General features: G+C 64.1%; 4 protein-coding genes across 10 annotated transcripts; 2 read left to right on the forward strand and 2 right to left on the reverse strand.

Moving 5' to 3' along the window:
- The first annotated feature begins 138 nt into the window (after window positions 1–138).
- On the forward strand, window positions 139–4,622 carry TADA3 (transcriptional adaptor 3). Its single transcript, XM_062585339.1, has 8 exons — window positions 139–497; window positions 667–914; window positions 1,084–1,189; window positions 2,395–2,536; window positions 2,842–2,945; window positions 3,035–3,144; window positions 3,458–3,643; window positions 3,712–4,622. The coding sequence occupies exons 1-8, from the start codon at window positions 291–293 to the stop codon at window positions 3,902–3,904; spliced, it is 1,296 nt and encodes a 431-aa protein (XP_062441323.1). The 5' UTR covers window positions 139–290; the 3' UTR covers window positions 3,905–4,622.
- A 1,130-nt stretch (window positions 4,623–5,752) lies between these two features.
- Window positions 5,753–9,224, forward strand: CAMK1 (calcium/calmodulin dependent protein kinase I). The gene is made up of 11 exons (XM_062585343.1): window positions 5,753–5,913; window positions 6,574–6,705; window positions 6,907–6,981; window positions 7,068–7,206; window positions 7,301–7,427; window positions 7,576–7,651; window positions 7,767–7,879; window positions 8,056–8,134; window positions 8,251–8,338; window positions 8,429–8,561; window positions 8,645–9,224. The coding sequence occupies exons 1-11, from the start codon at window positions 5,828–5,830 to the stop codon at window positions 8,698–8,700; spliced, it is 1,104 nt and encodes a 367-aa protein (XP_062441327.1). The 5' UTR covers window positions 5,753–5,827; the 3' UTR covers window positions 8,701–9,224.
- Window positions 9,171–11,544, reverse strand: OGG1 (8-oxoguanine DNA glycosylase). Of its 3 annotated transcripts, XM_062585341.1 has the most exons (7): window positions 11,025–11,544; window positions 10,520–10,896; window positions 10,221–10,400; window positions 9,964–10,142; window positions 9,734–9,875; window positions 9,532–9,581; window positions 9,292–9,449 (listed from the first exon to the last, which is right to left on the reverse strand). In XM_062585341.1, exons 1-7 carry the CDS (start codon window positions 11,132–11,134, stop codon window positions 9,372–9,374), a joined length of 1,116 nt encoding a protein of 371 aa, XP_062441325.1. In that variant the 5' UTR covers window positions 11,135–11,544; the 3' UTR covers window positions 9,292–9,371. The 3 variants fall into 3 exon arrangements, with proteins under 3 accessions (XP_062441324.1, XP_062441325.1, XP_062441326.1); XM_062585340.1 differs by lacking the exon at window positions 9,734–9,875 and having other exon boundaries at window positions 9,171–9,449; XM_062585342.1 differs by lacking the exon at window positions 9,734–9,875 and having other exon boundaries at window positions 9,292–9,423.
- Window positions 11,545–11,978: 434 nt separating this feature from the next.
- BRPF1 (bromodomain and PHD finger containing 1) lies at window positions 11,979–27,196 on the reverse strand. Of its 5 annotated transcripts, none has more exons than XM_062585332.1 (14): window positions 27,149–27,196; window positions 26,083–26,687; window positions 23,902–24,861; window positions 21,200–21,356; window positions 19,929–20,060; window positions 19,381–19,509; window positions 18,063–18,375; window positions 16,778–17,089; window positions 15,186–15,473; window positions 14,928–15,075; window positions 14,422–14,558; window positions 14,215–14,333; window positions 13,114–13,268; window positions 11,979–12,969 (listed from the first exon to the last, which is right to left on the reverse strand). In XM_062585332.1, exons 2-14 carry the CDS (start codon window positions 26,676–26,678, stop codon window positions 12,786–12,788), a joined length of 3,630 nt encoding a protein of 1,209 aa, XP_062441316.1. In that variant the 5' UTR covers window positions 26,679–26,687; window positions 27,149–27,196; the 3' UTR covers window positions 11,979–12,785. The 5 variants fall into 5 exon arrangements, with proteins under 5 accessions (XP_062441316.1, XP_062441315.1, XP_062441314.1 ...); XM_062585331.1 differs by having other exon boundaries at window positions 16,778–17,092; XM_062585330.1 differs by having other exon boundaries at window positions 19,363–19,509.
- Between the last annotated feature and the right edge of the window lie 639 nt (window positions 27,197–27,835).

The raw sequence follows: 27,835 nt of genomic DNA on the forward strand, positions 1-27,835 counted from the left end.
GTTCCCCTCTGTGTCCCGGTTCCCCCCCCCCCCCCCGGTTCCCCTCTGTGTCCCGGTTCCCCCCCGGTTCCCCTCAGCGCCCTATTCCCCCCCCCCCGGTTCCCCTCAGCGCCCCAATAATTCCCCCCCCCGGTTCCCCTCAGCGCCCCAATAATTCCCCCTTCCCCCCCCCCGGTTCCCCTCAGCGCCCCAATTCCCCTCCCCGTGGTGCCTTTCAGCCCCCCCGCGGTGCCCTGCAGAGCCCCGGTGCCCCTGGCTCGCCCCCCGGTGCGCTGCCGGTGCCCGCCGCCATGAGCGAGCTGAAGGACTGCCCGCTGCAATTCCACGACTTCAAGTCGGTGGACCACGTGAAGGTGTGCCCGCGGTACACGGCCGTGCTGGCCCGCTCCGAGGACGACGGCATCGGCATCGAGGAGCTGGACACGCTGCAGCTGGAGCTGGAGACGCTGCTGTCCTCTGCCAGCCGCCGCCTCCGCGTCCTGGAGGCCGAGACACAGGTGCGGGCCCGTGGCGCTGGGGCCTGCCGCCTGCTCCCTGTCCTCCTCCTTCGCACCGAGGGGCTGCGGCCACCTGGGGGGCTGCCGTCGGTGTGGGCGGCGCGTCCGTCCCCGCACGGTGCTGCCGGCGGCCCTGCGCGTGGTGCGATGCGGTGTTGCTCTCTTCTAGATCCTGACAGACTGGCAAGACAAGAAGGGTGACCGGCGGTTCCTGAAGCTGAAGGACCATGATGTGGGCACCTCTGTCAAACATGGGAAGCCCAAAAAGCAGAAGTTGGAGGGCAAAGGGGGCCATGGGACAGGGCCTGGCCCTGGGCGACCCAAATCTAAGAACCTGCAGCCCAAGATCCAGGAATATGAGTTCCCAGATGATCCCATTGATGTGCCACGGATTCCTAAAAATGATGCTCCAAACAGGTGCACAGGGATTTGGGAAACATTTGAATCATCGCTTTCCTTCTTTGTGGGGCCTGGTGAGAGGGCTGGCTTGGACCCGAGGGAAGGGGCCTTGTGGGTCAGCCTGTGCAGCGGCCTATGCTGTGCCTCCACCGCCTCCCCTTACTGTCTCTCTGCTCCGTCTTCGCAGGTTCTGGGCCTCGGTGGAGCCGTACTGCGCTGACCTCACCAATGAGGAAGTCAGAGTGCTGGAGGAGCTGCTCAAGCCGCCTGAGGACGAGGCTGAGCATTACAAGGTGAAAAATCCAAACCCCCCAGTCTCCTAGCCTCTTCCTCTCTGTTCTCTAATCCCGGGCCAGTCTCCTGTCAGTGCAGTCTTGTGCCCTACAGTGAACACTCCCCACGTGAGGATGGTGATAACTTTTTCCTGCGAAGGCAGGAGTTTATCTGCACGTTTTTCTCTTCTGGCTCCTGTGGGACAGTGTCTTGGCTTGGCCATGAGGTTGTGGCCTGCTGCCTCTCTCCTGGAGCAGCGCTGAGGTCGTTGCAGTGCCCTTTCCTGTCCTGTCCTTGGAGGCAGTGCCTGGCTGTAGTCTCTGTTCCTGCTGCAGTACAGCCCAGACCCACAAGATTTATGCTGTTCCTGTTGGTGTTTTCATCCTTGAGCACAGGGGACCTTTCTGCACCCCTACCAGAGAGACCCAAACCCCCTTTCACCTGTGCCAGGCGCAGGGCTCTGCTTGTTCCAGGGTGTTGAGCGTGATGATTTTATGTGCTCTGGGGAAGAGAAGTGGCAGCAGACAGTTGCTTTTGTTGTCAGCTGCTTTTAAGAGAGTTAACCGGGAGACAGGGACAGTAGTGAGGGCCCCTGGCCTGACCCGATACGCTGCGGCCGGTGCTGGCGTTCTTGGCGACGCTGTGGTACCAGTGCCCTGAGCAGGCTGTGTCCTGCCGGTCGGTGCTGAGTACTGCGTGTGTGACAGGCCTGTGCTGCTCACACGGCGGGGACAGCTGAGTCCTCCCATAGCAGGGGCTTAAGTTTCACTTGCAGCGCTGTGGTGGCCCTTCCTGTGAGAGGGCGGCTTGTGGTTGGCACTCTGTGCCGGCCCGTGGCGGAAGGGGCAGGGTGGCTGCAGAAGGGCCCAGCCCTGGGGCTTACGGGTGGCCCTGCCACCTCCAGAGGCGCCCCTGAAGGCACCGAGGTCTGCGATGGGCTCCGCACGGGCACCGTGGGAGAGGAGGGGAGGGCCCGGGCCTTGGGAAAGCGGGAGAACAGCCCTGGCAGTAGGGTGGCGGGGTGCTGGCCTGGCTCTGCCCTGGGAGCTGCGTGGGGCTGGCTCCTTGGATATAAGGCCGTGCTACGGCCACGGGCTCTTCAGCGTCGCTGCGGTGGGGTGCAGCATGGCAGGACCTGCCTCCTGCTGCCTCGGCCCCGGTGCGGAGAAGGGCCCTGGGCCGCTGCGCTGACCGCTGTTCTCGCTCGTCCCTCCCGCGGTTGCAGATCCCGCCTCTGGGGAAGCATTACTCGCAGCGCTGGGCCCAGGAGGACCTGCTGGAGGAGCAGAAGGACGGAGCCCGGGCAGCGGCCGCTGCTGACAAGAAGAAGGGTATCCTGGGACCGCTGACCGAGCTGGACACTAAAGGTGCCTCTGTCCGTGCATCTGCCCGGCGCGAAGGGCCTGGAGGGGGCTGCAAGGCACCGACACCGAGCACAGCCAAGGCCCCGGGCCCCGGCCGTGCCGCGCTGGGGATCCCACCCTTTCTGCCCTGCTGCCCGGGGAGGGCACAACTCGGGCGCAGCCGCAGGGAGGTGCGGGCTGTAGGGATCGCGGGAGCGGAGCGGTGTCTGCAGAGAGGAGTATATTTCGCCTTCTGCTGGGGTCCCGCAGAGGCGCCAGGCTGGGCCTCTTCTCTGCTGCTGCTCACCGTTTTCCCTGCTTCCTCCCAGATGTCGACGCCCTGCTGAAGAAGTCGGAGGCCCAGCACGAGCAGCCGGAGGACGGGTGCCCCTTCGGGCCCTTGACGCAGCGACTCCTGCAGGCCCTCGTGGAGGTGAGAGGGCTCAGGGCTGTGTTACGGCTCTGTGGGGCAGTGTCACTGCAGCTTGGTAAACGGACCTTCTCTTGCCCTCTGGTTGCCAGGAGAACATCATCTCCCCTGTTGAGGATTCCCCCATCCCCGAAATCGCTGGCAAGGACTCGGGAGCTGACGGCGCTGGCACCTCCCCCCGCAGCCAGAACAAGCCCTTCAGGTGAGCAGCTGGGGTGGCCCCAAAGCTCTGCGTTGCCCGCTGGGTATCTGAGCGTGCCTGGCGTTTCCGTGTCTTTCACGGGTGTTGGGAGGCAGCAAAGACAAACCTGACCCTTGAGTAAGTGTAGCAGAGTAGGTCGGGGCAAAACGCAGCGCAGCCTCTTCCCGCCGTACCACAGCCGCGAGCAGGACCCGGCCCGGGAGCACCCGCCGCCTCCACCCTGCGCCCTGGGGAGGAGGCCAAGCCCGCGTGCATCCGGGCTGCCGCGGCTGCTGGCCGGGGCATGCACAGCACCTGCTCTCCGCTCTCGCAGCGTCCCCCACACCAAGTCGCTGGAGGGGCGGATCAAGGAGGAGCTCGTTGCCCAGGGCCTGCTGGAGTCGGAAGACCGTCCCGCCGAGGACTCGGAGGATGAAGTCCTGGCTGAGCTGCGCAAGAGGCAGGCCGAGCTCAAGGCGCTCAGCGCACACAACCGCGCCAAGAAGCACGAGCTGCTGCGGTGAGTCTGGCAGAGGAGGGCGAGGGCGCAGGGCCGGCGGGCAGGGCCTGATGCCTGTGTCCCCCCAGGCTGGCCAAGGAGGAGCTGCACCGCCAGGAGCTGCGGCAGCGCGTCCGCATGGCCGACAACGAGGTGATGGATGCCTTCCGCAAGATCATGGCTGCGCGGCAGAAGAAGCGCACCCCCACCAAGAAGGAGAAGGACCAGGCGTGGAAGACCCTGAAGGAGCGCGAGAGCATCCTCAAGCTGCTGGACGGTTAGCGGGGAGCTGCGGACTGGGCTGCAAGTTGCTCGCGCCCCCCTGTTTTGCTGACTGTAGCTGAGCTGCCCCAGCGGCCAGGCCAGGGGAGCGTGGGGACGAGGAGGGCCCTGCCCACGGGCCCGCCGTGGTGGCCGTGCCCCTGCCGCGGGCGGGCTCTCGGCATGGCCGCGCTCTGCCTGGGCCATCCGCTTGGCGGTGTGACGCCCCGCAGAAAAAACGGGGCCTGCGCTGTGTCCCTCGCTTCCTGTCCCGGGAGGCAGGTCCCCGCTGCTGCTCCGTCATGTCCCGCTGCGCCCCGGGGCGGCTGACCCTCTGGCCCGGCTGCTCCCGCAGCTCTGGCTCGGACCCCGGGGTGCTCGGGCCGCTCGCTGCCCTTTTGAGGATGGGGCAGGCCGGCCTCGGTCCCTGGGCGCAGAGCTGCGCAGCCGTGCGCGGCCTTCCCGGGAAACCGCTGCCTCGGCCGCTTCCGCCCCCCGGCCCCTGCTGCGCTCCTGCTGTTATTCTCGGAGCCTGACATCAGCCGCGCCGCGAGGGGGGCCCGCGGGGCGGATGCGGTGGCCACTGCGGTGCGGATCCCACGGCCCCGGCATCCCTCCCCTCTCCAGGGCTCGGCGCTGCTGCTGGGGGAGGGATCCCGGCGCCGGCGGCCTGCGAGGAGGAGCTGCAGCGGCGCTCCTCCGCCTGCGGTGGGGATGGGGGAGCTGGCGGCCTCCGGGGGGCGGGGGGACGGCGCTGCCGCACACGAGGGTGGCCGTGGGGTGGGGTGGAGAGGGAAGGGGCCTGCCTGCGGTGGGAGCACCCGGGGGTGGCGGCAGCCCGCTGCGCTCGGGCTCGCCGTGTGCGCGGCGCTTGGGCTGCCTGGCTGCCAATAAAGAGAGCCGCGGGGAGGTGATGGTGTGCTGGCACCGGGAACGCGGGTGCGGAGCGCGGAGCGGCCCCGCGGGGGAGCCTGCCGGGGGCGGGGGCGGCCCGTGCGCCGCTGCGCCCGCAGCCGGGCCCCGGCGCGGAGCAGGAGGCGCCCGCGGCGCCCGGGGCCTCCCGCCGCGCAGTGCGGGGCCCGGGGGGGCTGGGGGCCCGGGGGGGGGGGCAGGCTCCACACGGTGGGGGGGCACAGGGGTGCCTGGGCTGTGCCCCAGGGTGAAGTGGGGGGTAAACTCCCCTGCCCGCCCGCCGTGGGCAGTGCCCCACGAACGGACCCGCTCCCGACATGGTCACGCGTGGGTGTCACCCACGAAGGAGACACAGCCCACTGGGCCCGCGCCGCCTGCGCGCCCTGGACACGCGTGGGCTCCCCACGCGAGACTCCACCACTTCCCCTGCGCGGACACGCGTGCCGCCGCCCGGCCCGCGGCCGACCATTGGCTGTGGGGGGCCGCGCGGCTCCGCCCCCCCGTGACGTCAGGGGTGGCCGGCGGCGCCGCGCCGGGAGGAGCCGCCGCCGCTGCTGGGCGCGGGGCCGGGGCCGGGGCCGCCGCAGCGCCGTCGGTAAGGGCGGGCGGCCGGGCGGGCGGCCGGGCCCGCGGGGGGCGCCGGGGGTGCCGCCGGGCCCGCGGGGGGGCGGGAGCCACGCGGGGAAGCGCCGAGCCCGCTCGCGGGCGCCGCCGTGGGCAGCCCCACGCGTGACACCTGTGGCTGCGCCTCGCCTCTCGCCGTCCCAGCCGGCGCCGGGCGAGAGCCCAGCCGGGCGGGCGGCACGGTGCCCCCATCCCTCCCGCGCGCCCCGCCAGCCCCGCCGCGACGCCCCGGCGCTCGGTGCGGCGCGGGGGGCGGCGCGGGGTCCCCGGGGCGCCGTGGGCCCCGAGCCCCGTCCCGCCGCGCCCTGACGCCCCGTCCCCTCGCTGCGCCAGGCCCGGCCCATCGCTGTGGCCGCGCAGGCACCAGGGCAGCGGGCGGCCCGGCCCAGCCCGGCCCCGTGGGGCACCATGCCGCTGGGGCAGGAGCGGCCCGGCTGGAAGAAGAGGACCGAGGACATCCGGCGCATCTACGACTTCCGCGAGGTCCTGGGCACGTGAGTCGCACGCGGCCCCCCACGGCCGCCGCGGCATCCTGGGCTCCGGCCCTGCCGTCCGCCCGCCCGCTTCTGCCGGGCGCCACCCCGGCAGGTGGCAGCCGCCGCGGGCACGTCCCGGGGCAAATATTGGCCCGAGGCAGGGCCGCCACGGGCCGGCCCGCGAGGGGCCGGGGGGCGCACCACGGCCGCCGGCCTGGGACGCGGCGAGCACGCGTGCGGGCCGGCAGCGCCGTGCCCAGGCCGGGGGCCGGGCGGCCGCCCCACGACGGCCGGCGGCGGCGGCGCGTGTGCGGGGGAGCGCGCGGCGCTGCCCGAGCCTGCCGCGGTGCTGTAAGGCTCTTAGGCGGGATTAACGGGTTAATTACAGAACAGCTTAGGGGCCGGGGTGGCGAGCATGCCGCCCCACGCCGCGCCGCGCCGCTCGGAGCCCTCGTGATCCGGGCTGCCCCGAACGCCCCCCGCGGCTGCACCGGAGCATCCCGACTGGCACACCCCGGCCCCGCGTCCTCGGCCCGGCGGGCGGCTCCCGCTCGCCTTCCTCCTATAAATAGCCGGACTTTCTGCCCGTTGCCATGGCGATAGCAGCGGTGCGGCGCGTGGCTCCCGCCGGCTGGCCGGCAGCCCCCCGGCCCGCTCACCCCGCCGCTCCCGCGCCAGCGGGGCCTTCTCCGAGGTGGTGCTGGCGGAGGAGAAGACGACCCAGAAGCTGGTGGCCATCAAGTGCATCGCCAAGAAGGCGCTGGAGGGCAAGGAGACGAGCATCGAGAACGAGATTGCTGTCCTGCACAAGTAGGGGCCGCCGTGCCGGCACGCTCGGGGTTGCCGCGGGGCTGCTGGCGCCGGCCCGGCCCCCCCCCCCCCCCCGCCGGTGCCTGCAGCTGGGCCTTATCAGCGCCTCCGAAAATAGCCCGAGCCACGCGCCGGCCCTGGCCCGGCTGCTCCGCGGCGCCGGCCGCCCGGCCCCGCTCACCCCGCCGCCTCTGCCCGCAGGATCAAGCACCCCAACATCGTGGCCCTGGACGACATCTACGAGAGCGGCAGCCACCTCTACCTCATCATGCAGCTGTGAGCGGCGGTGGGGCCGGGGCCGGGGGGCCGGCGCGCGTGCCGGGGGCGGCGGGCGCTCACCGCGCCGCTGCCCGGCCCCGCAGCGTCTCGGGCGGCGAGCTCTTCGACCGCATCGTGGAGAAGGGCTTCTACACCGAGCGGGACGCCAGCGCCCTGATCCGGCAGATCCTCGACGCCGTCAAGTACCTGCACGACATGGGCATCGTGCACCGCGACCTGAAGGTGAGCGGCGGCCGGGGGGGGGGGGCCACGGCGGTGCCCCGCGGGGCCCCCCCCGGCCGCCGCCGCCGCCCACGCTGACGCCTCCTCCCCGCAGCCCGAGAACCTGCTCTATTACAGCCTGGACGAGGACTCCAAGATCATGATCAGCGACTTCGGGCTGTCCAAGATCGAAGGCTGCGGCAGCGTCATGGCCACGGCCTGCGGGACCCCCGGCTACGTGGGTGAGACTGGAGGGGGGGGTGCGAGGAGGGGAGCGGGTGCCGGGGAGGGGCCAGCCCCCCCCCCCCAGCTTTGCCTGGGGCTCCCCAGGGTGGGGAGGGTTGGGGTGCAGGTGGTGATTTGCCCCCTCGCTTGTGCCGGGTCCCCCAGCCCCCGAGGTGCTGGCGCAGAAGCCCTACAGCAAGGCGGTGGATTGCTGGTCCATCGGCGTCATCGCCTACATCCTGTACGTACTCCTGGGGCGGCACTTACCCCGGCCCCGCCGCTCTCCCCGCCCCGTGCCGGCCGCGGGTCCCCCCGCCGCGCGCCGCCCGCGGTCACCCTCCCTGCTCTCCACCCAGGCTCTGCGGTTACCCCCCTTTCTACGACGAGAACGACGCCAAGCTCTTCGAGCAGATCCTGCGGGCCGAGTACGAGTTCGACTCGCCCTACTGGGACGACATCTCCGACTCAGGTGAGCCGTGGCCGCTCGGCCGTGTGCCAGGACGGGGGGGGGGGGTCTCTGGAGCGCAGCCCGGCTCCGCGGGACACGGCGCAGCTGAGCTCGCGCACAGCGGCGGGCCCTGGCCCCCGCGGGGGCAGCCGTGCCCCAGCCGGCGGCGCTCACGGCTGCGCCGCGCTTCGTCCCAGCCAAAGATTTTATCAAGCACCTGATGGAGAAGGACCCCAGCAAGCGCTTCACGTGTGAGCAGGCCCTGCAGCACCCCTGGTAAGGGTGGGGGGGAAGCTGCCTCCCGCTCCCCATCGCCTCCCCGGCTCGCCCCGGGGCCCCGTTCCGGCTCTGCCGCGGGGCTCCGCTGCCCGCCAACCCCTCTGCCGCCCCAGGATCGCTGGGGACACGGCGCTGGACAAGAACATCCACCAGTCGGTGAGCGAGCAGATCAAGAAGAACTTCGCCAAGAGCAAGTGGAAGGTGAGCGCGGGTGCCCTGGCGTGGGGCCGGCACGGCGGGGTGCCGCACGGGGCCCCGGCGGCGCCTGACGGACACGCTCGGTGCCTGCAGCAAGCCTTCAACGCCACGGCCGTGGTGAGGCACATGAGGAAGCTGCAGCTGGGAACCAGCCAGGAAGGGCCAGGGCAGACGACTCCCACCAGCCCCTGCCGCAGCGACCAGCTGGGGGTCGGCACCAGCAACGGTGAGCCGGGACCTGCCGCATCCCCGGCCCGGCGGGGGCTCCGGCCCGGCTCCGGGCTCTGAGCCCATCCTCTCTCCCGCCAGGTTCAGACTGCGAGCGCTCGCCAGCGAGCAGGTCTCACCGCTTCCCTCCGGACTGAGCGCGTCCCCGCCGCCGCGCTGCTGCGTCCTCGCACGCCTCGGCACTGCCCGAGCTCCGGGAGCGGGGCCGGGGCGCGCGTGGCTGGGGAGGGGGCCGGGCTGGGGGCCGAGTGCTGCCCCTGGGGCAAGGGCAGAGGTGGCCACGGCAGGGCCCCCCACCAGCAGGGCCGGCAGTGCCGGAGGAGGAGGAGGGTGCCCTTCCTCTGCGCCCCCAGGCCCGGCGCAGGGTGTCCTGCTCGGCCCTTCCCGCAGCCCGGGCCAGGCGCGCCGGGGGGGGGGGTGCTCAGCCCCAGCAGGGCTCCGTGCCAGGGCGGCTGCCCCCACCCCGGGGCGAGCCTCTGCCCCGCCGCCCTGCCGGCTCGGGCCTCCAGCCTGGCTCCCTCCCTCCGTCCGGCTCTGTCCATCTGTCCGAGCCGCCTCTGCCCCAGCACCGTCCCAGCACTCCCTCCCTCGGCATGATCAGGAAGAATTTTCCAAACGGATGTTTCTATTTTATTGCTTGTAATAAAGGAAAGAGGCAGAAGCCGCTGGGCTTTGCTCCGCCCGGCGGGGAGGCTGGCCGGAGCGCCGGCTCCACGCCGGGTGCCGCTGCGGTGACTCCCTTCGCCTGCAGCCGCCTGGGCGCCCGTGGCGCGTTCCCCGTGCTCCCCCCGCCCCGGCCGAGGCGCCCCTAGGAGGGGCCCCCCTCGGGCCGGCCCCCGCCGCTCGCTGGCTCCCGGCCTCTGCGGAGGTCGGCGCAGAACAGAACCTGTGAGCGGGGCGAAGGCGTCGGGGCGGGCACGGCCGCCGGGGCGGGGGGTGCCGGCGCCGGGCGGGGGGGGGGTACTCACCGCCTGCGCCCAGCCGGCGTACGGGCCCCACAGCCCACGGAAGAAGTTGCCTGCAGACAGCGAGAGCAAGTGAGGCGTTGGGCGGGGGGGGGAATTGGCCCCCGCCCCGGCTCCGGGATGCCCCCCGGGAAAGCTCTGCCACGGGCGCCGGCGCGGAGGAGGGAGGCAGAGCCGGGCGCGGCAGCCCCCGCCCCGCACGCACCGATCTCGTCGTGCACCCGCGCGGTCAGGCTCCTGGCGCGCAGCGCCGCGCCGTAGCGCTGCCGGGCGATCTGCCACACGTGCGTGTCCACGGGCACCGCCTCCGCCTTGTCCAGGGCCATCAGGCACACGCAGTCGGCCACCTGCGGGCGCGCAGTGCCGTGAGCCCCCCCCCCCCCGCCGTCCCCTCACCCCCGCCCGGCGGCCCCGGCACCGCTCGCCCCAGCTCACCTTGGCGCCCACGCCGGGCAGGGAGCGCAGCACCTTCCGCGCCTCGGCGTAGGGCACGGCGCGCAGCCGGCGCAGCCCCTCGGCGCCGAGCTCCTCCGCGATGGCCCGCGCGCTCTGGCTCACGAACTTCGCCCGGTACCCAAAGCCCAGGGCCCTCAGGCGGGCCTCAGCCTCGGGTCCTGCAAGGGGACAGCGGGGGGGGCGCGTGGGGTGCGTGGGGCGCGTGCGCGCGGGCGGCCCCGTGGGGCTGCGCGTACCTGCGAGCGCCTCCGGCGCAGGGAAGGCGTGGAAGGGCTGCGAGTCCAGGCAGCAGAGGCGGCGGCCGAAGGCCCGGCAGAGGCGCTCGATCATGGCCGTGATGCGGGAGATGTGGTTGTTGGAGGTGCAGATGAAGGACAGGAGACACTCGACGGGGTCCTGCCGCAGCACCCGCACCCCTGCCGGAGGAACGGGCCGCGGTGGGAGGGGGCCGGCAGCGCCCCGCGCCCCGCGCTCCTCCGGGGACGCGCCGGCGGGGCGCGAGCAGCACCTGCCGCTGGCGCGGGGGCCGCCCCACCTGGGAAGTCGGCGGCCACCCTCTGGAAGTGGGGGTCGGCCGCCCCCCAGGCCCGGTAGAGCGCAGGCAGCCCCACGTCCAGCTGGAAGTAGTCGCGGAGGATCCCATCCGTCTCGGCGCCAGGCGGCCCCGGGGGCTCAGCGGCGCCGTCCTCGGCGCCCGGGTGCTCCGGGCTGCGCCCCGAGGCGGGGGGCGACCGCTGCCGGCGGCGCCGCTTGGGTGCCGGCGCCGCGGGATGCCCATCCTCAGCTTCCTCCTCCTCCTCCTCCTCCTCGTCGCCGTACACCGTGTACCACAGCCGCTCGCCGGCCTGCGTCAGCGTCCACACGCGCCCGGCCAGGACGCCCGTCCAGCACCCAGGGCTGCTCTCCCGCCACCTGCGGGGCGCCCCGGCCCCGTCAGCAGCCCCACGGTGGGGGGGGGCAGCCCCACGGGAGGCGCGTGCCCCACCGCCGCCAGGCCCGGCCCTGCAGCCGGCCCTCTCCCCGCGGCCGCCCCGGCTCACCGGAAGCTCTGGCCGCTCGCCAGCACCAGCTCCAGGCGCAGCTCGGCCCGCGGGCAGGGCAGCGAGCGCCACGGCGCCGGGCGGGCGCGCGGGGCGGCCCGCAGCTCCATGGGCGCCCGCCGCTGCCGCCGGCCCCACGCCGCCGCCGCGGCCCTGCCCCGGGGACGCGGTCAGAGCGGGTGCCACGTCCTCCTGCCCCACAGGCCTGGGAGAGCCTCGCGCCACGTCTCCCCGCCCCACAGATGCAGTAGGGTCAGGCACCATGTCCTCCTGCCCCACAGGCCTGCAAGAGCCTCGCGCCACGTCTCCCCACCCCACAGATGCAGTAGGGCCAGGCACCATGTCCTCCTGCCCCACGGGCATGGGAGAGCCTTGCAGCACGTCTCCCTGCCCCACAGATGCAGTGGGCTCAGAGATTGCATGTCTCTGCCCCACAGATGCAGTAGGGCCAGGCGCCATGTCCCCCTGCCCCACGAACGTGCTGGAGCCTGGCTCGGCGTCCCACTGCTGCTCTGGGGCCCTCACGCCCCACCTCTGCCCCCAACCCCTCTCCTGCCGCGTCCGGGGTTCCCCACGGCCACCCCACACCCGCCCCTGCCCCACGGCCCCTCTGTCCCCTCGGGCTGCCATCTCTGGCCCTGTGCCCCGGCCCCACAGCCAGCGCCGCCCCCCCTACCCCCACTCCCCTGCCTCACCCCACTCCCCGCCCCACCCCGGGCCTCGCAGCCCCGGCCCGGCCCCCCACACCGCCGCCTCCGCACCCGGCTCCCGCCCCACGCGGCCCCGGCGCTCCCCACCATAGAGCTCCCGGCTCGCCCCGCGGAGCGCCCGCCGGAAGCGCGGTCGGCGCTCTGGCTCGCTTCCGGCTGCTCTGTGGCGCAGCGCCGGTAGCGGGGGCGCGGCGGGCGGCACGTGGCGCCGGCGCAGCCCGCGGCGGCTCCGGCTCCGGCTCCGCAGAGCGGGTTTATTTTCTAAGAATCAATAGATTTCTTCCTTCAAAATAAATACAAACAGCGCCCGAGCGCGGGAGAGACGCGAGTCCGGGGCGCAGCGGGGCCGCGGCCAAGCTACAGTATCCGAGTGCGCGGCAGGAGCAGGGCCGCGGCGGTCCCGGGGCTGCGACAACCCCGGGGGCCGCGGCGGTCCCGGGGGGCCGCGGCACTCCTGGTGGCTGCGGCAGTCCCGGGGGGGGGGGGGGGGGCGCGGCCAGGTCCCGGGGGCCGTGGCCATCCCAAACCTGAACGAGAGCGCCGCGGAAATGGGCCTCAGCGAGAATAATTTAAACTGGCCACTGCTGTACAGTATTTACAGAGCCCGCGGGGCCGCGGTGCTCCATGAGTGGGGGATTCTGGCGAGCGCCTGGCGGGGCCGCCGGCAGGGCACGGCGCCGGGGGGCACAGAGCAGGAGTGCGGCCGGGCAAGGGGGGGGGGGCGGTCGGGCAAGCGTAGGGCCGGGGTCCAGCAGCCCCCGCGCGGGGCAGGAGCCCCCGGGGCCGGCTGCGGTGGTCTGAGCGTGCGGCGCGGTGCCGGGCGCCCCGCGCTTTGCCGCCCGGTAAAGCTCTGCCTGCGCCCGCCGCGGCGGCCCAGGCGTCCCGGCGCTGCGGCCAGGGGGCAGCGCGCAGCCGCTGGCTGTCCCGGCGGCGGGCCGGGCTCCCTCTCCCGTGCAGACCCGCTGCACCGGGGCCCAGGCCCGAGAGCCCCGTTTGCCCTGAGATTCGGAGGAGCGGCGAGCAGAGTCCGGTCACGGCGCAGCAGGCCGGGTTAGTCGCTCTCGCTAGAGTCACTGCTCTGCTCGCCCTGCACCTTGTTGCGGTGCTGCATGGCTCGGTGGTAGGCGATCTGCACGGACTTGCGGATGTTTGACTTGCGGCCTTCCAACATCTTCTCCTTATCCAGGTCCTGGTTTACCCCCAGAGGCACTAACTTTGTTCGAGGCAACCACTGCCTGCGGGGAAAGGGAAGCCACCTCGTTTGAGGGTTACAGTCATCCGCGTGCCGCCCACGTTGCCAGCCCCTTCCCTCTCCGGGGCCCAGCCCGACCCTCCTGCAGAGCCCCCGCCGCCAGGAGATGCCCTAGGCCAGCCCTTACCACGTGCGCTTGTTGTCGAAGAAGAGGACGAGGTACAGATGCTCCCGTGCTTCCTGAGTCATTTGCTCTCCCAGCTTCAGCACCTCCAGGGGGGGCACCGGGATGGGGACACCATGGTGGAACATGCCTTCCCGGGGCATCTTTGGGTCAATGATCTGGTAAGAGAAGAAGTTCAGGCGCTGTGCGGGGCAGAGGAAGAGGGGGCGAGGGGGCAGACACCCAACCAGGCGCTGCTCAGACACCGTCTGGAGGGAGGAGGCAGCAGCTGCTCTGTGCTGCGCTGCCTGCGGGGCTCACAGCCCTCCAGGCAGGAGCAGAGTTTGATCTGTGATTCTCCTGGGGAGGTGTTTTCCACAGCGACCTTAGGCCAACTTCAGGCCCCCTTTAAGGGATTGGGACGGCACTAATAGCACAGGGTAATCACTCCTTAAGGGACCAGAAAACCTCACCCAGTAATTCTGCTCTGGCTTAGGCCCAACAGCCTGGTGCCCAGCCACTGAGGTGGCAAAGTGCTGATGGCAGCCAAGGTCTGCACAGTTTCTCTGGGAAGCGAGCTGGAGGCAAAGAGCCGAGGATGATATAGAAACACCTGCCACGAAACCGTCCGTGCAGCGCTCCGCACTGCTGCCGCTGCACAGCACAGCAAACCGCTTTTGTTTCCACCCCATTTGTTACAAGTAGCAGCAAGCGCCTCTGGCCAAGCACTAGAAACAAAGAAAAAAGGTGCCCTGCCTCTTCCGCACAGAGCAGTTACATTGTACAACTCCTGCCTCAGTTCACGTGGGTTCAAAAAACCCCACAGGTTCCCGGGCCTGGGGGGGAGGGAGAAGGGCCGGATTCAGCAGGGACGACGAGGGCGCAAGGCTCCCTCCGAGTCCAGCCCTTCCTGTGGAGTCGGCAGCGCGACATCCCCCCCCCAGCTGAGAAACTCTTTGGCTCACGGAGCGCGGGGAAGCCGGCAGGTCTGCAGAGCTGCCCAGCCCCTGGAGCAGCCCGGCTCTCACCGGGCTGAGATTTTCCAGCCCGCTAGGCTTAGATTTTGCAGACTGATGACCCCGGGCAGCAGCAAAGAGCTGATACCACGTGGTCAGCTGTACTCACCAGCGCTGGGTACGACGGGTACCCCCGGCATTTGGCCCACACAAGATCCAAGGCGTCCAGAGAGGAATCCTCATCCTCTGAGAGCCACCCAGCTCCACGACCAATGCCCTTCCGCACCACTGAGCCATGAAATGAAAAGGCAGTCAGCTTTGTCCCTTCCAGATGACAAAAGCTGGGCTTGGGGCAAAAGAAAGCCAAGATACTTACTGCTGTGCCCCACGCCTCGCCCAGTGCCAACAGAGTAGGATTCATTCTCTGTCCCCGATGTGTCCTCGCTGCTGTCTTCTGGGAAGTTCACCCGGGAGAAGGAGGGCTTCCCTCTACCCTGTTTTGAGGGTGTTGTGCTGAAAGGAGAGAGCAGAGCTGGTATAGTCACATTAAGCTTCCAGAAACTGTAGAGGTCAATCGTGGTAGTCCTCAGGCTCCTGGAGAGAGCTCCAGCAAGCTCATGAGCTCTAGCTGCCACCACAAAGGGCAGCAGCCCCCAGAGCTCAGCAGGGGAATGACCTGCAGCAACGCTATGTACAAAAAGGCACAGAAGGCACAGCCAGGCCTCGCAGCCTTCTAGCACTTCATTATCACTAGCTGGCCTGAGGGAGGGTGAAAGGAGGAGGTACCTCAAACACACTCCTCGCACAGCAGCACCAGGCTGCAAGGTGCCTACTGGCAAGCTAAGGGCACCAGTGCGACCAGAGCCAGGCAGGGCACGGTACCTGGTACGGTCAGAGGCAGCACTGCTGCTGCTGCTGCTGCTGGACTCCGAGTCGGAGCTACTTCGAGGCAGATTACAGTCATTTCGGTAAACAAGGAAGCTCTTCTTCACTGGCTGGTTCCCACTGCTGAAGCCGTTGGCCGGCAGGTCTGCAAAAGAAATCAGCCCAAGGACAACATTGTAACGGCACAGAACGCTGCCACACGCTGCTCCGGGGCTGCCCCGGCCCGGCTGGGCAGAGGGGAGCCGCCGCACTCACCCATGGGAGCGTCTTCAGCCGACTTATCGCTGTCGCTGTCCGAGCTGGAGCTGGGGCGCGGGCTGCGCCCTCGCTTCCTCTGCCGTTGGGAGGACCCCATTATCGGGAGCTGGGGGGGGCCAATCGGGCTGTTCCCGTGCCCAGGAGTTATCTGACTGTCCCGATTCTTCGGAGGGCGTCCCGGACGTTTTGGGGGTCCTGCGGTTTTAGGGTTCTTCTTAGAGAAGAGCACGGAGGTCCTCCTGCCAACTTCATGAGCTGGCGTAGAAGAAGAATTGGGACCTAGACCTGAAAGAGAGAGAAGAAGGCATCAGTTGCACTCTGGGGGACTTGTCAGGCAGCAGCAGAAAGGTGCAGTTGTTTCTTAGGAATTCCTTCTTGCAAGATTCTCAGTCCTGAGCTTTGCCATGCTTGCCCTCAGGGTTGAACCAAAAAGCCTGCTGACAGCAAAACCGAGGGTGGGAGCTTAGCACAGTCGGGGACATCAAAGAATACCAGCCAAACAGATGCCCTCGCACACACCAAACTCATTGAAAAAGAAGTCAAGAAAGCAGGACGAGCAGGAATAGCAGCCAAGAATCTCTGCTGCACCCCTGAAAGACAGACACTAAAATAGTCTCTGCTTGCAGAAAAGTCTGCTTTCCCAGTGCGAAGGTGACGAAGACCCTGGGACACCTCGCAGCTCTGCCTGGGGTTATTGTCGGGTACAGCTTTTGCTGTGCTCTCCAAGTAGCCCAGCTCCGCATCTCCTTCCATGAGCTCACGTGACCAGGAACCCAGGGAGCTCTCAGCTGGTCAGCGTTCAGCTCCCCGCCCTGAGTGGATGTTTGGAGCTCAACGGTGGGTACTTCCAGCCCTGCCGCAACTCCCTCCCGCACCCCATGCTGTTGCCTGGCAGGAAGGGACGATGACGGCAGCTCTGAAAGCCTGTCAATGCCTCCAGATCAACAGGCAGTGAAGTAGATCTGGGTAGGGCCTGGCATCAGGAAACATCTTGTCTCACACCTCACATCACATAGCTGGGATTTTCATGGCAAAATGCTCAGTCTCTTGGATGATGTCCAGCTCCTCAGCCACATGGGAGGTGAATTCACCAGAAATAACGGCTGACCACAGCTGCAACCACCACCAACCTGCTGACTCTCCAGGGACAAACACACACCATACTGCATCTGCTCCAGACACAGCAGACAGCCTCCTTTGGCTGGCTTCCCCCCCTTGCTTGGCAGGCACAGCTCACTACAAAATACCCAGCAGGCCGCTGTCCTCAGATCCCCCAGCTCCGCACACCAGAAAGGAGCATGGGGAGATGTAGACTTTCTACTCTGCAGGAACTTCAGGCCACCCATCCCTACAGGATGCGCTATGGGAGCCAAGGGATTCCCACATGGGAATGGGAGACGAGGGACTACCTCCAGAGAGGCTGTTTGCCCTGCTTCAAAGGAGGAGCTAAGAGCAAGGTTTGCACATGGAGCTGCCCACATGGCCCTCAGGTCTCAGGAGGCACCCAGCAGGGCAGCCTCACCAGCCTGTCCAGGGATGGGTTCTCCACAGTTCCCCAGAAACCAGCAGTATTCTGGAGTGACCAGTACCTTTACCAGTCTCCTGGCTGCTGCTCTCTTCAGCAGCACTGTCTGTCTGCAGGTCCTTCTCGCAGGGGTTGTGTGACTGCAAGACTCCTCTGGCCGAGGAGCCATGCCTCTCTGGCCCATCTCGGCCCAGGTCCCGTGGGTGAGCAAGTTTCCGGCGTAAGACTGTGATCTCCTTCTTGATCATCTTGGCCCGGCGGGACCGTCCTATACTCTGCTTCCCAGCATTAACCTCATCCAGCCGCTCTAGCAAGATCTTCAGCTGCTCCTCCAAGGGCAGGTGCTTTTGATTCTCTGAGAGCAGCAGCCGCACATCTTCTGAAGGCACAAAGAGGAGCAGATGGATGAAAGACATTAGAAACTCTTTGGAGTTCCTTTACATGAAAGGGCATGGGGCAATACAGGTTCCCCTCAGGAAGGAAATAGCTTACATGGCACCAAACACTTGTGAGCATGGCAAGTTACCCAGAGATCTGGAGAAGGAGCTCTGTGGGAAGCAAGCCTACTAGGACTGCTGGGGAACTAAGGCTGATCAGCAGCATGGAGAATACCAGGATTCATGTCAATTGGGGCACAGACACCACAGGAACAAGAAAGAGGTTTTTAACAGGATATGGCCGAAAAGCAAGAGTGAAAGCAATGCTGGAGCACTACAGAACAGGGAAAGGGCAGTTCCACTATCTGAGCTCCTGGATCCATTGCTGGCCCTTTCCATGCTGGAGCAGAGAGAGTACCTCCCTCTAAAAAACTATTCCTGGTTGCTGCTCCCCTCTGCCCAGCAGAGACAAAACTACAGTCAGACAGAGCCAGCAGACTCCAGCTCAACAGTCTGGGGAACTGTACAGCAGCCAGCAAAGCCTTCAGGGAGAGAGAGGAGCATGCAGCACTGAGCAGAGGGGCTCAGCCCTTCTAGACTGGCAGCACGGCAGGAGTCTGAGCAGCTCACGGCCAAATGTTGCGGATGGGATGTGACAGTATCCCGAATGCTGGCCAGCAAGGCCACTTCTCAGACAACCCTCTGCTCTGACCAAAAGGAGGAAGAGTGACTAAGCGACTGGCAGGACACAGCCCTTGGACTAGTAGCTGTCTAGAACCAAGATAATGGGACCAATATACACCTGACTAGCAAAGTCCCCACCTCTTTGGGGAATGGGCATACGCGGTCCAGCTATCAGACCGAACTTCCCATGGAAAGCAGCAAGAAGAACAGATGTCCTGGTGCTCTGACTCCGCAGAAGCCTTAGCTCTAAGTAGCCCTGGTACCCCAGGACAGGGGATGAGTACCCACCATCCTCAACATCTTGGACCTGAGCCTCTTCCACAGTTACACAGTGTGGGAAGTGCATGCCTGTCTCAAAGTCAATGCCCATCTTCTCTGCCTGCCGGCGAGCCTGCCGGAGAACGGCGCCTCCCTGCTCCCGCAGACGAATGGCTGCCCGGTAGAAGATTGTGTCTTTGGCATTGTATTTCAAACAGTTGTTGATAATCAGGTTGAAATCCTCTTCAAAGTCATCAAAATTCAGATAACGATAGGCTTCCAGGTTCTGTTTCATTGTCTGAAAATCCATCGGCTTCTTGATATGATCCAGGTAGTCTGGGACCTGCAGGAGAAAACAGCCACAGCTAAGAGCCTGGGAGCCACAAGTTAGCATTACCTGCTCCAAGAAAACAGTTGTTAGAGGAATCAGGTATTGCTCCCTGGTTTTCGGCCCAAATGCACATCTGGAAATGCCAGCTGCTTTTTGCAACGAGAGGAACAGTAATGCCTGAGGATTAGAGTCCATGTGCCATAGTCAATCTGTTGGGAGCAGATACACACTCTGAAGTATTTTTAAGGCTCCAGCGCACATGTCAGCATCCCGCCCTCTCCTTTCTGTTGGCAGCTGGAATCCAGAACATTACATGGGATTCCCACAGGGGAGAAAGCTGCAAGTGCTAATCCCTGGGGTGAGGGTGAGTGCATACAAGTAAAACAGAACTGTCAGGGTGGTAGCAATGGCTATAGGCTGGGACCATGCAACCTTCTCCCCCAACTCAGCTGACACACCTCAGTGCTGACCCGCTGCCAGAGCTGTGCAGAGCCAGGATTCCCTTTTCCCACCTTCCCAAGTGGGAAGCAGATGACATTCTCAAAAATCTCTTGCCCTTAGTAGCTATGATCCTGAGGTCAAACCCACCTCCATGCTCCTGTCACCTAGCAAAGGCATTCTCAGGAGGACAGGTAAGAGTGTGCCATTTGCCAAGGGTCCCAGCGCCAGCATTCTCCCTTTCCCAAGCAGGAATCCTGACCTCTCACAGACACTGGGGAATTGCCAACAACATGCACAGAAAAGGAGATCGAGCACTGCACTCTTGGGCAGCAGCAGCTGCCAGTACCAGCTCAGCCATCCTGCGCTCGGCTCACTCGGGAGGGGTGTTGCTGCACGCATCCGCCCTTGGGTGAATGCCATGGGGACGAGCAAGCCAGCACCAGGCTGCCCACTGGTTGCCCAGGCGCACTACAGGAGCGGAGACCACCACGGACAGCCCTTGGCACGAGCAAGGGACAAATGTGAGTGAAGTAGAAATCTGGGGGAGGGGGTTCTTACTTCGTAGATTTCTGTTACCTCAGACAGAGGGACCGGCTCACTGAAAATGTTGCCCGTGTCTTTTTCCTGCAGCTGCTCCAGTGTCTTGCGGAGGAGGATGAGGAAGGGGGTCAGCTGCATTTCCAGTGCCACCTGCTGCACTTTGATCTGAAACAGAGGAATGGAGCGCAGTTGAGCCCCCTGCCCGGCACACACGCGGCAGGGACAGTCTGCAGGGAGCAGCTGGGCAGGACGATACGTATCCCAGCTGCTGCGAGGGGCCGCCCGCCTTGCGTGAGGGCTGCATGCAGGGGACACAGACTGCTGAAACGTGACCCAGTCTGCACAATCGCCACCGTTCCTGGAGAGCAGAGGTGTAATACCGGCTCCCGCGCCTGCGCTTCCCACACCAGCCTTGCATAGCAGCCACCCTTGCTCAGAACCGCTGGGGCAGGGCGCAGCGCAACTGAGGGGACCTTGGCACGCACCCTACAGCTTACAGGAGAGGCGGAATCAACCAGCACACCAAAGAGCCCATGCTCATGCCCACCCCAGCAGCTCCCCAAGGAGTGGCAAACAACTGTTACCGTCTCTCTCTTGAGCTTCTCCCGCTTGCGTATCAGCTCCACCAGCAAGCGTGCACGCTCTAGGTCATGGCGGAGGCGCTGCCATGATTTCAGCTGCTCCTTCAGGGCCCAGTTCTTATCCTCAGTGTCTCTCTGCAGGAACATCAGAGACCATGAGCTCATAGGAGAAGTGTTCCCACCTCCACCTTCCTGGCTATGTGTCGGGGGCTTCCCTGGCAAAGGGAAGCTGCCTGCCTGACCCACTGTTTCAAGGAAGATCTAGGTTCCTCTGCTGGAAGCTAACTGGGTGATAGGCACACAGGGACCATGAAAACAGCCCAGCTTCTGACCAGAGCTGAATACTTGCTCTTTGATCACCAAGGCCTTAGGACACCAGAAGCTGGACACCCTGAGGCTCTGGAAATGCTCTTTCTAACATGACCAAGTGCGTGCAGCTGCCCAAGACTGCAGACCAATAATACCAGTGTCTGTGCAGCAGCTCAGAGCACTGGTGAAGAGCAGCAGGGCAAAGGGAATACAGCTCTGAGTACTTTCAGTTCTGGAGCATCAGAAAAACTGTGAATTTTATTTTGCTGCTGCTGTAGCCAAAAGATGAGCAGAAACAGTTTCAACTCTTCTCCAGCATATTTAAATGAGAAGGGGAAAGGCAAGTCTTCAAAGGGCTCAGAAAGAAAAAGACTTACAGCTCTCCAATGATGAGCCAAAATAAAAATCTTCGTCTCTGGCACCAGAGACTTCACAGATTTGTGAGGCACTGACTAAAGGTTAAGGCAGGCAGCAGGCTGATAGCAGCACCCACAGGCAGCGCTCCTGTTGGGGTTTCAGGAACTGAAAGTGAGGCTTAGTTTCTTCCAGATAGTGTTCCTAGAAATCACTGGCCATTCCTCTTAATACCATCTCATACACTGGTCTCAAATTAGAGCCATTTCTAATAGCTTTGCCATAGCTGCCAGCTAGATGTGGGAAGGAGGAAGCAGCTAACTTCTGTGCCGCAGCACAACAGGGCAGGATTCCCCTTCCATGGCAGGCTGCCAAATGCATCACTATCTGGCAAATCCTTGAATGCTGGAAGCAGTGGAGAAGGTGAAGCAGCAAAAGCAGGCAGTTGCAGCTGCCCCTTCCTCATCTGGGAGGTTGCGCTCATCTCTGGCCCCTTTCTGAGCCTGCAGGCACCACATGCAGCGAATGCTTTGAGCCGGAGGCTCTGAAGATGCAGGAAGCACACAAAGACACCCAGGATGTCCCTCAGCAATCTAAAAAGCAGCCCTTACCTGATCACAGTTTCTTTGTGACTGTAAGTGTGTCTGAAGCCGGCGCAGCAGCGGGACACCGTTGCGGGATTGTCTTTTCAGAGTCCAGTAGCTGTGTAGCCTCTGCATGAACTGACTCTTCCTCTGGATAGTTAAGCGGTTTGTAATCTTACTGAGCCTGAAGAAGGTAGAGGAATCACAAACACAATCAACAAAACAAGCCAGCCCACTGCAGGAAAAGCCCTGATCAGGGGATATAGCAGCAAGGCCTTCTGTAAGCAACTGAGAAGCTTCTCAGACTGGGGGCACCCCTTTCGTGTGGCAGCAGCTTCTATAGTGCCAAGTTATGCAGGGCAGTTGCACTACTGAGACAGCTACAAAGAAGGACATCAGAAAACATTCAGCCTTGTGTCTCTGCAACAGACTTTTCCTTCCTATCTCCTGCCAGCTGTTCAAGCAAAAGCCTGGGACACGGTGAGCCTGACTGGGAGTGTAACTCAGGGGCGTCAAGGGCTGGACCTTTTAACATATCCCCAAAGCCCCTGAGACTGCACACACTATGACACTGCCATCCCCAAACCATTATTTACTCTGCTTATATGTTGGCAACTAAGGGCCATCCAAGATGGAAAAGCACTTACTCGAATGTTACCAGACAAACTCTGGCACTGCAAGGAGCTTGTACCTTGAATGAATTAGGCAAGCTATGAGGAGGCGATAGTAGGGACTACCAGAACTGAGCTTGTTCTTTGAGGTAATGAGGAACTACCCTAAACAGCTCAGAACGCAACAAAAGGATTTTTCCTATTCTATACAGTGTCAGAAAGCCTGAAGGGATTGGGATAGTCTCTTCCATCAGTGTTGGAAAGAGATGCCCTGCTGCTGGTGGGGAGTTGAATGTATGAACCTCTCCCCACCTCTAGGTTTTGCAGGGACAGATCTTCACACAGGATAACCTGGCCTGCATCACTCTCAGTCACAGCTAACAAGGCTGGAGAGAGCAACCTCATTTGCCATCTCTGGCCAGGCACAGCTCCCACAGGAAGACATTTGGCATTCTGGCAATAGCCCCTGAAGAATAGTTAATCCCAACAGGAAGGCCTGGGGTGAGGTTAACAGCTTCTATCTCAGTGTGGGTTTCACTGCGAGCACAATAATAGCAACAAGACGGTAGAAACAGCCTGCACAAGAGCACACAAACAGCCTGCCAGTGCATCAAAACATGAGAAAAAGAGAGGCTCCAGTAGCAGAGCAGCCTCAAAGAATAACATAAGGCCAGCCCATGAACACATCATGGCAAAATGCCACCAACTCTGTAGCAGAGATCTGCCTCCGCAAGTCACCAGGACACTGCCCATACAGCAAAACACTCCGCGTATCTGCCTCCTTTCCCACCCAGAGGAGCCCTGTGAGTCTCAAGTGTGTGCTAAGGACCTGCAGGCAAGCGGTGGTCCCCTGCCCTTCAGCTGTCACAGATGTGTTCAACAGACTGCCATCTGGAAGGTGCAGCAACGGGGTTTTGCAAGGATTCTGGCACAGCTCACGTGCTGCTCCCATCTCACACCATAGGAAGGAGGAGTGCACAACCTGCACAACCTGCACTTCGACTGTCCAATGCCAGCCACAGGACCACAACGAGATTTAAGGCGGGACTGGAGATACTTTTGCAAGCTACCGAGAATATCCAAAGCTATAAATGTCACCAACAAATTTTAGCAGGGCTCTCAAATATCCTGGCTTCAGGATTTACCCAGCAGCTCAACGATCAGACTACAGCAGATTATTCTCCACCTATAACCACAGGGTGTTTGCACCTTCCTGTGAAGCCCTTAGAGTCGGACATGACAGAGACACGACCCCTAGCAAAGTGTCAGCTGTCTTCTAGATGAGTGTCTACACTGCCCTTGTGCTGCTAAGCCATTTTCATCAAGTCATATCTTGCAGCAAGCAGCAGTCCTGGTCCTCTCTTTCCTCCCCTTGCACACAGCAGGACAGAGCTGTGCTGCTGAGACCCATACTGAGAGAGGGTTCACTGAGGCAGAGCTGTTGACCAGGACTAGCAGCAGGCAGCACAAAATGCTGAGGGAGGCCAGCAAATGCTAAGCGTTTGCTCCCTGCGCTCACCAGGGCATAGGGATCTCCCCAGAAGTTTCATACAACCGAGACCTCTTTGCTCCAGAGACAGGACTCGGCCAAAACCAACTGCCTGGTTAGCCCAGTTCCTGGCTTGTCCCACGTGGACAAACAGGGGACACTGGGCACAGAATTTCCCAGTGAGATGTTCCCTCTTCAATATAAAGAACCAAAACAGAACCCCAGGAAGAAAAATGCAGTATCAGAAAGAGCAGCAGCCCCTTCCTCCCCTAGTAGTTTACTCCCATGTCTGAAATCAGCACAACAGGAAAGGAGCTCTGGGAACCCCCAGCTGCTTCCTGACACATCTGGCCAAGCTCACTCTCTGCTGTTAAACTAACAGCATCTACTTCCTGTCCCTCTGAGGGCCCAGACATCTTCACATGGCCGTACAGAACCGCAGAACTACACATCACTGCCCCCCTGCAGGACTCCCGCAGGAAACCATGAACATCTCTGGGCAAGAACAAAGTGAAAGGCACTTGTGCAAAAAGATAACAACAGTGACAACAAGAAAATGTCCATGTGCAAAGTGGGATATAACAAACAGAGATGTTTCTCCATAGCAAAGGGAGGGCAGCAGGTTGTACCTGTGTGGGGGGATGCAGGGAACAGAAACCACAGGTGCTGCAGCTCGTTTCTCTGCCAGGATCTTACGGGCCTTCTTCATTTTGATTCTAGACTTGGCCTTTGCTTTTTTCACTTTCTCAGAGCTCCAGCCCTTGCCATCCTCCTCTTCTTCCTCATCTTCTTCCTCTCCTTCACTGTGGGAGAGTGCAGGAAGCCTGCGCACAGAGCCCGGTGGCGTATGGATGTCACAGTAGGCAGTTTTGCGCACACTGAAGGAAGTACCATTTGCTCCTGTCTCGCGGACAGGCTCCATTTTCATGTACAATCCAGCCTGCTGGGCACAGGTCACGTGGAAAGCGGTATAGCAGTTTGCCTTATGACACTGGATACAAGCCCCAGAGCCACGCTGCTTGCAAATATAGCAGGTCAGCTTCCACCGTGCAGGTGGGATGTGCTCAATGCTGTCTATAGGCTCCAGAAACACTGTGTTGGCAAAGCACACCTCCGGGATCCAGAGGGCGCAGACCACGTGTGCCCAGCGCCCATCGTCCGTCTGTTTGAAAGCCCCACCCTTGTTCGGGCACAGGGCGCAGTCTACCGCTCGGGAGGGTGACTGCAGACACCGTCTGCAGAGCCACTGTCCCTCTGGGATGTAGGGCACCCCATAGCACTCCTGATGAACAGCCAGGTTACACATATCACAAAAGAGGATGACGTTGCTGTTTTGACACTCTCCGTCATTGCAGATGCAACACACTGCATCCTCGTCGACCAAGGCGTTCGGATCCCCCTTGTTGTGGCTCTCAAAGTAGGACTCCTTCTCCAGCCTGTCCATCAGGTACTCAAAGATCTCTTGGGGAATCGGACTCACGCCTTCAGTCTTCCGGCGCTCATTCATGATGTCCAGCCAGATGTAGTCTTCCTCATCCATATCATACTCCACCTCCTCATCCAGCTCCTCTGCCGACTTCTCAATGTACCTGGAAGGAGAGCAGGAGAAGGTGAGTATATGACTCATACTGGCTCACAGCTGCTGGACCTTAACCTCTGTAGGCCTTTGCTGAGGGGATATTTAAATGTTACAGCCACCACAAGTCAAAAAAAAAAAAGAAAAAAGAAAAAGACAGGAAGAGGCAGCAATCTGCAGAAACGCAGAAACGGGAGGTGCTGCTGCCTGTTGAGCACAACAGTGCATTTGGCACAACACAGCAAGGCGTTCAGACCAAGTAACATTCATCTAATGGGCAACTCACAGAGCGTGGAGATCAGTGCAAAATGGGAGATGGTGTGAGCCTCCAGGCAGGTAGCTGATGCTCTGGGGACAGCGACCTCATTTCTGAGGTTCAACAGTGCCAGTCCTGCTGGCAACGGGGCAGCGTGGAACGCACGTTCCATTAGTCGTGGCAACGAGGGCTGCACCCTCCCCTTTTATTCTCAGTTGTGGGTGAAGTGATGGTATTTATAGAGGAAAGAGCTGGAACCCCTAGTTTCCTGTTCCAGCAACTAATGGCAAACACCACCCACCATCACATCAGATGACACTGCAGGCATGTTAGGTGGGACTTTCTTTTATGACAACCTTAAGCAAAATAACACTGATGTTCTGTCCCTGGAACCTGATGCCGATTTCTTCAGCAATGTGGTGGTAAGGTCAGCAGAGATGGACATATAAGTATTACCTCAGTGTTCAGCATTAATATCCACTGAGTTATTGATTATTCTGGGCCCCTTAACTTGCCAAACCACATTTGGAAAAAATGTAAGACAATGAAGATACACTAAGCTTGCAAATATACACATCCCATAGCTACATCTTGGTGCTGGGGGACTCCAGAGTTATCCCAGAATACTTCTGAAGAACAGTGTGGAAGGCAGAAAGACGCTCATTTTTTTCTTACAAATCTACCTGCTGTACCAGCAAAGGAAAAACGTAGCAATCAAATTGTTGGCAATGACATAGAAAGCAATTAAAAACTCTGCAGGCATAGAGACCTCTCAAAACTAGAGAGGAACATGACAGCTCCAAGAGCCTGAAGCCACAAGACAACCAACTCCACGGGACCTAGGAGAGGCACATGGAGAGCATTTACGCAAGCCTTGTACTAACCACCTGCAGAGAGAGGGAGCAATTCTGCCTCAGGACCCAGGAAACTAGCTAGAATCAATCAGGAGTCTCCTCACGCCCCGGCCGTCGACAGTACCTGTAGTAAGAGGTGGGGCGAGGTGGGGCATCAGGGGTGTCCTGCTCCAGCTCCCGGTACACCACCTCGGGGAGCTTGGGGGTGGTGCCAGCCGAGGCGTTATGGTGGTGGTGGTTAGAGTCCTTGCGCTTCTCCTTGTTCTTGTGCTTCCCAGATTTGGGGGTGACGGTCTGGGTCTCCGTGTTCTCCTTGTTGCTCCCGTTCTCGGGCACCTCCTCCGGGGCCTCTTCATCCTCAGACACCACATCCAGGTTGTCAAAAATGCTGATGCGGTGCACGCGCCCGTGCAGGTCCACCTCCACCATGCGCTGGGCTTGGGCATAGGTCATCACTTCGCGGCCTGGCGACTGCGAGGTCTCGGAGGGGCTGGGCGACTGCTTGTTGGCAGCCCGGGCCTGGCGGCCCTTCTTCTTGTGCTTGCGGAGCGGGGTGTGCTGGGGTGGCGGGGGGTTGTCATGGTCGTAGTGGTAGAGGTGGTACTCGATGCCGCTGTAGCTCTTGTAGATCTTGCGGCAGGTGCCCACGGGGCACTCGTAGGGCGGCTTGGTCGCTCGCAGGTTGTGGCAGAAAGTCTTCACGTCGAAGTCCACCCCCATGGCGTCGCCCTGCGGGAAGGGCAGCAAAGGGGGGATGAGCCGAGAGGAGGTGAGGTGAGGGGCCGAGGGGAGATGAGGGGAGGGCAGGGGAGAGGAGGGGAGGGAGGGCGAAGCACGGCGAGGGGCGGCGAGGTGAGGGGCCGAGGGGAGGTGAGGGGAGGGCAGGCGAGGGGAGCCGAGGGGCGGCGAGGTGAGGGGCCGAGGGGAGGTGAGGGGAGGGCAGGCGAGGGGCGGCGAGGTGAGGGGCCGAGGGGAGGTGAGGGGAGGGCAGGCGAGGGGCGGCGAGGTGAGGGGCCGAGGGGAGAGGAGGGGAGGGCAGGCGAGGGGCCGCGAGGTGAGGGGCCGAGGGCTGCTCTGAGGGCAGGCCGGGCCCCCGGCCCCGCCGCCCCCCGCAGGCAGCGCCCGGCCCCGGCCCCGGCCCCGACCCCGGCCCGGGCCGCGGCCCCGGCCCGCCCCGCCGCGGCGCTCACCGGCGCGGGGCCGCGGTCACCGGCGGAGCCCGGCGGGCGCGGGCGGCGGGTCCATGGGCGGCGGCGGCGGCCGGGCCCGGGCCGCAACAATGGAGGCTGCGGCGGCGCCTGGCGCGGGGCGGCCGCTAGGTAAAGCGCCGCGCGGCCCTTAGCAACCGCACTTTCGGCGCGGCGGCGCGGGGCGCGGCGGCGCCCGGCGGGCGGGCCGAGGGGAGGCGGCAGTGGCGGCGGCGGGCGGCGGCAGCGGCGGGCCGCGGCCCCGGGACTGCCGGCGGGGACTGCTCCGCGCCGCCCCGCGCCGCGCCGGGAGAGGCGAGGCGAATCTGCTGCCCGGAATCACAGGCGGCGCCGCCCGGCCAATGAGCGCCGCGCCCCGGGGCCGCCGCAGCGCCGGGACCCGCGGGACCCCCGGGACCCCCGGGACCCCCGGGACCCCCGGCAGCGCCGGGCCCCGCAGCGCCGGGACCCGCGGGACCCCCAGGACCCCCGGGACCCCCGGCAGCGCCGGGCCCCGCAGCGCCGGGACCCGCGGGACCCCCGGGACCCCCGGGACCCCCGGCAGCGCCGGGCCCCGCAGCGCCGGGACCCGCGGGACCCCCGGGACCCCCGGCAGCCCCGGGGCTCTGCAGCGCCGCCCCCCCCTCCCCCGCGGCCGGGCCCTCCTCCCCCGCCGCCCCCGGCTCCCGC

Source organism: Rhea pennata, chromosome 12, assembly GCF_028389875.1.
Source record: "Rhea pennata isolate bPtePen1 chromosome 12, bPtePen1.pri, whole genome shotgun sequence".
NCBI lineage: Eukaryota > Metazoa > Chordata > Aves > Rheiformes > Rheidae > Rhea > Rhea pennata.

Coding starts and splice junctions, on each gene's coding strand:
- TADA3 (XM_062585339.1), top strand. CDS start 291: ATGAGCGAGCTGAAGGACTGCCCGCTGCAATTCCACGACTTCAAGTCG. Junction 1,190..2,394: donor ACGAGGCTGAGCATTACAAG/GTGAAAAATCCA, acceptor CCGCGGTTGCAG/ATCCCGCCTCTGGGGAAGCA. Junction 2,537..2,841: donor GACCGAGCTGGACACTAAAG/GTGCCTCTGTCC, acceptor GCTTCCTCCCAG/ATGTCGACGCCCTGCTGAAG.
- CAMK1 (XM_062585343.1), top strand. CDS start 5,828: ATGCCGCTGGGGCAGGAGCGGCCCGGCTGGAAGAAGAGGACCGAGGAC. Junction 6,982..7,067: donor CTCTACCTCATCATGCAGCT/GTGAGCGGCGGT, acceptor CCGGCCCCGCAG/CGTCTCGGGCGGCGAGCTCT. Junction 7,652..7,766: donor GGCGTCATCGCCTACATCCT/GTACGTACTCCT, acceptor CTCTCCACCCAG/GCTCTGCGGTTACCCCCCTT.
- OGG1 (XM_062585340.1), bottom strand. CDS start 11,134: ATGGAGCTGCGGGCCGCCCCGCGCGCCCGCCCGGCGCCGTGGCGCTCG. Junction 10,401..10,519: donor GGTGGCCGCCGACTTCCCAG/GTGGGGCGGCCC, acceptor TTCCTCCGGCAG/GGGTGCGGGTGCTGCGGCAG. Junction 9,450..9,531: donor ACGCCGGCTGGGCGCAGGCG/GTGAGTACCCCC, acceptor CCCCGCTCACAG/GTTCTGTTCTGCGCCGACCT.
- BRPF1 (XM_062585329.1), bottom strand. CDS start 26,678: ATGGGGGTGGACTTCGACGTGAAGACTTTCTGCCACAACCTGCGAGCG. Junction 24,862..26,082: donor CGCCCCACCTCTTACTACAG/GTACTGTCGACG, acceptor CTCTCCTTCCAG/GTACATTGAGAAGTCGGCAG. Junction 18,376..19,362: donor AGGTAACAGAAATCTACGAA/GTAAGAACCCCC, acceptor TTTCTCCTGCAG/GTCCCAGACTACCTGGATCA.